The following is a 2,500-nucleotide window of genomic DNA, read 5'->3' as shown; positions in this document are numbered from 1 at the left end:
ACCAACTCGTGTGTGTGTGTGTGTGTGTGTGTGTGTGTGTGTGTGTGTGTGTGTGTGTATGTGTGTGTGTGTATGTGTGTGTTTGTGCGCGCGCATGTGTGTGTTACCTGTTGTTTGTACTGCTCCATAGCGTCCTCTAGTGCTGACAGGAAGTCGTTGTTCTCCTGCTCCAGCTGCTGCACCTGAGACTGCAGAGACGAGATACACTCCTCTCTCTCTAGGCAACACTCATCCAGGTCCTACACACACACACACACACACACACACACACACACACACACACACACACACACACACACACACACACACACACACACACACACACACACAGTTATGAGACTGCAGAGACGAGATACACTCCTCTCTCTCTAGACAACACTCATCCAGCTCCTGCACACACACACACACACACACACACACACACACACACACACACACACACACACACACACACACACACACACACACACACACACACACACACACACACACACACACACACACCTGTGTCCTGAGTGTGTGTCTGTTGTCTCTGGTCTTGTGCGTGTGTGTGCCGCTGCTGTCCTCGTTGTTGGAGCCGCTGTCGATGCCGCTGTCGGGCCCAGAGGCGGAGCTTAAACCACTACGCTCCTCCTCCACAGAGCAGAGCCACGCCCTGACACGCTGCAACTACACACACACGGACACACACATGTATGCACGCACACACATGCACGTCGCATGCGCACACACACACACACACACGTTATTATATTATATACACAGACATGCATGCACACACACACACAGACACAGACACACACACACACACACACACACACACACACACACACACACACACACACACACACACACGTTATTATATTCTATTATTTACCTCATACTAATGCTTGTATTTTTCGGCAGCTCAATGTTTTCACATACAACCAAAATATACATTCTACAAGCTCATTGAGCCTGCGCCTTTTGTAAAGAAGAACATTTAACAACACAATATACCAAAGGGATAAAACCAAAATAACCAAAATAAACAACCATCAGATATTTAAAAGATTTCAAAAAGCCAAAAAGAAGGGCATCATTTTAAGACATTAAGTAGGCAACACAACAACATAGCAGTGGTATAAAAGGGAAATAATAGAGATAAAACTAGCCAATCAAACCTGTGCCTGTGGAAGGGCCGCCTCCCCCTGAAGCTCTAATAGCAGCCGATAGGCGGAGTCAGTACAGGTCCTGTAGTGGGCGCTCTCCGTCTGCAGCCGGTTAAACTCCGCCCCTGAAACCACGCCCCCTATGCCTGCACACAATCACAAAGACACACACAGACACACACACACACACACACAAATCCCCATTAATAATAATCACCATGCATAAAACCATAATAACTCATTAATGCCCATAATAATCTCACAAGTAATCAAGGAGTAGCATAATAATCTCCGGAAATAAGAATGAAACCCCAGTGTAACCACTTGGCCTCCTCAGCCTGCAGCCCCTGTGGTGTTTCCTCCCTGTGCAGTCCTGATCCCCAGCCCCATCGCATAATAATCTCACAAATTACCCGATAAATAACAATAATAACCCAAGATGGCATAATAATCTCACAAATTACCCGATAAATAACAACAATAACCCCAGATGGCATAATAATCTCACAAATTACCCGATAAATAACAATAGTAACCCCAGATGGCATAATAATCTCACAAATTACCCGATAAATAACAACAATAACCCCAGATGGCATAATAATCTCATAAATTATAGATAGGCTTTCCATTTACAAACATTTGTGATGTGAGGAAGGGCAAGATGCTAAGCAGCCAACCACGTGAGCACATTTTTTTCAGTGACAGCAGTTTCCAAACAATCAGAGGTTGAGGAGTGCGCAGCCAAGGTCGCGCAGCCAAGGATTGTTTACAAACGGGAAACCCATGTATACCCATCAATAATAATCTCATAAATTATCCTACAGATTATAATCTCATAGAGTAATCCCAGGATACCCATACATAAAATTGAACCCGTTGATATGGCCGCAATAATCAGGTTATTGGAATAAACAGGTTATTGGAGTAAACGGTTTATTGCTGTTTACATGCAGTTTGTCGATTGACTGTGTTCCACTAAAGTGTGTGACACGACATAAACTCATAAACCGATAACGGCAATAAACCGGTTATGAAAACTGTTTATTCAGTTTACATGAGCGCTCGAATAAACCGGTAACTCCAAAAACCTGATCATAAACAGTTTATTGATGCGCATATAAATGGGCTCAATAACAAGAAACAATACCTCCTCCGCCTGTCCCCCTGGGCTGTGTGCGGCCCGAGCGATCCCGATCCCGGTCGCGTACGATGATGCGGGTCTCGGAGCGGTTGTGCCGGGTCTCTAGGGCCCGCCTCAGGGCCCGTATCTGCTGCTCCAGGCCCTCCACGCGACCCGGCTCGCTGGCCTGGTTGACCGAGACGCGGTTCTGGATGTTGCGGGCCCG

At 46.2% G+C, this 2,500-nt stretch overlaps 1 protein-coding gene across 1 annotated transcript in view; it reads right to left on the bottom strand.

Annotated features, from left to right (window-relative positions):
• The window catches only part of kif7 (kinesin family member 7), a 60,171-nt gene that overhangs the window by 27,022 nt on the left and 30,649 nt on the right, over window positions 1–2,500 (bottom strand). Inside the window, exons 8-11 of the mRNA XM_063189961.1 lie at window positions 2,332–2,500; window positions 1,164–1,276; window positions 505–669; window positions 108–239 (exon numbers count right to left, since the gene is read on the bottom strand). The exon at window positions 2,332–2,500 is cut by the window's right edge and continues 109 nt beyond it. Coding sequence (XP_063046031.1) covers window positions 108–239; window positions 505–669; window positions 1,164–1,276; window positions 2,332–2,500 — 579 coding nt within the window. The remainder of the gene's footprint in view (window positions 1–107; window positions 240–504; window positions 670–1,163; window positions 1,277–2,331) is intronic.

The sequence above is a fragment of the Engraulis encrasicolus genome, chromosome 23 (assembly GCF_034702125.1).
Source record: "Engraulis encrasicolus isolate BLACKSEA-1 chromosome 23, IST_EnEncr_1.0, whole genome shotgun sequence".
NCBI classification, from domain to species: Eukaryota; Metazoa; Chordata; class Actinopteri; order Clupeiformes; family Engraulidae; genus Engraulis; species Engraulis encrasicolus.
The sequence above is the reverse complement of the archived record's forward strand: the minus strand, read 5'-3'. Positions and strand labels throughout refer to the sequence as shown.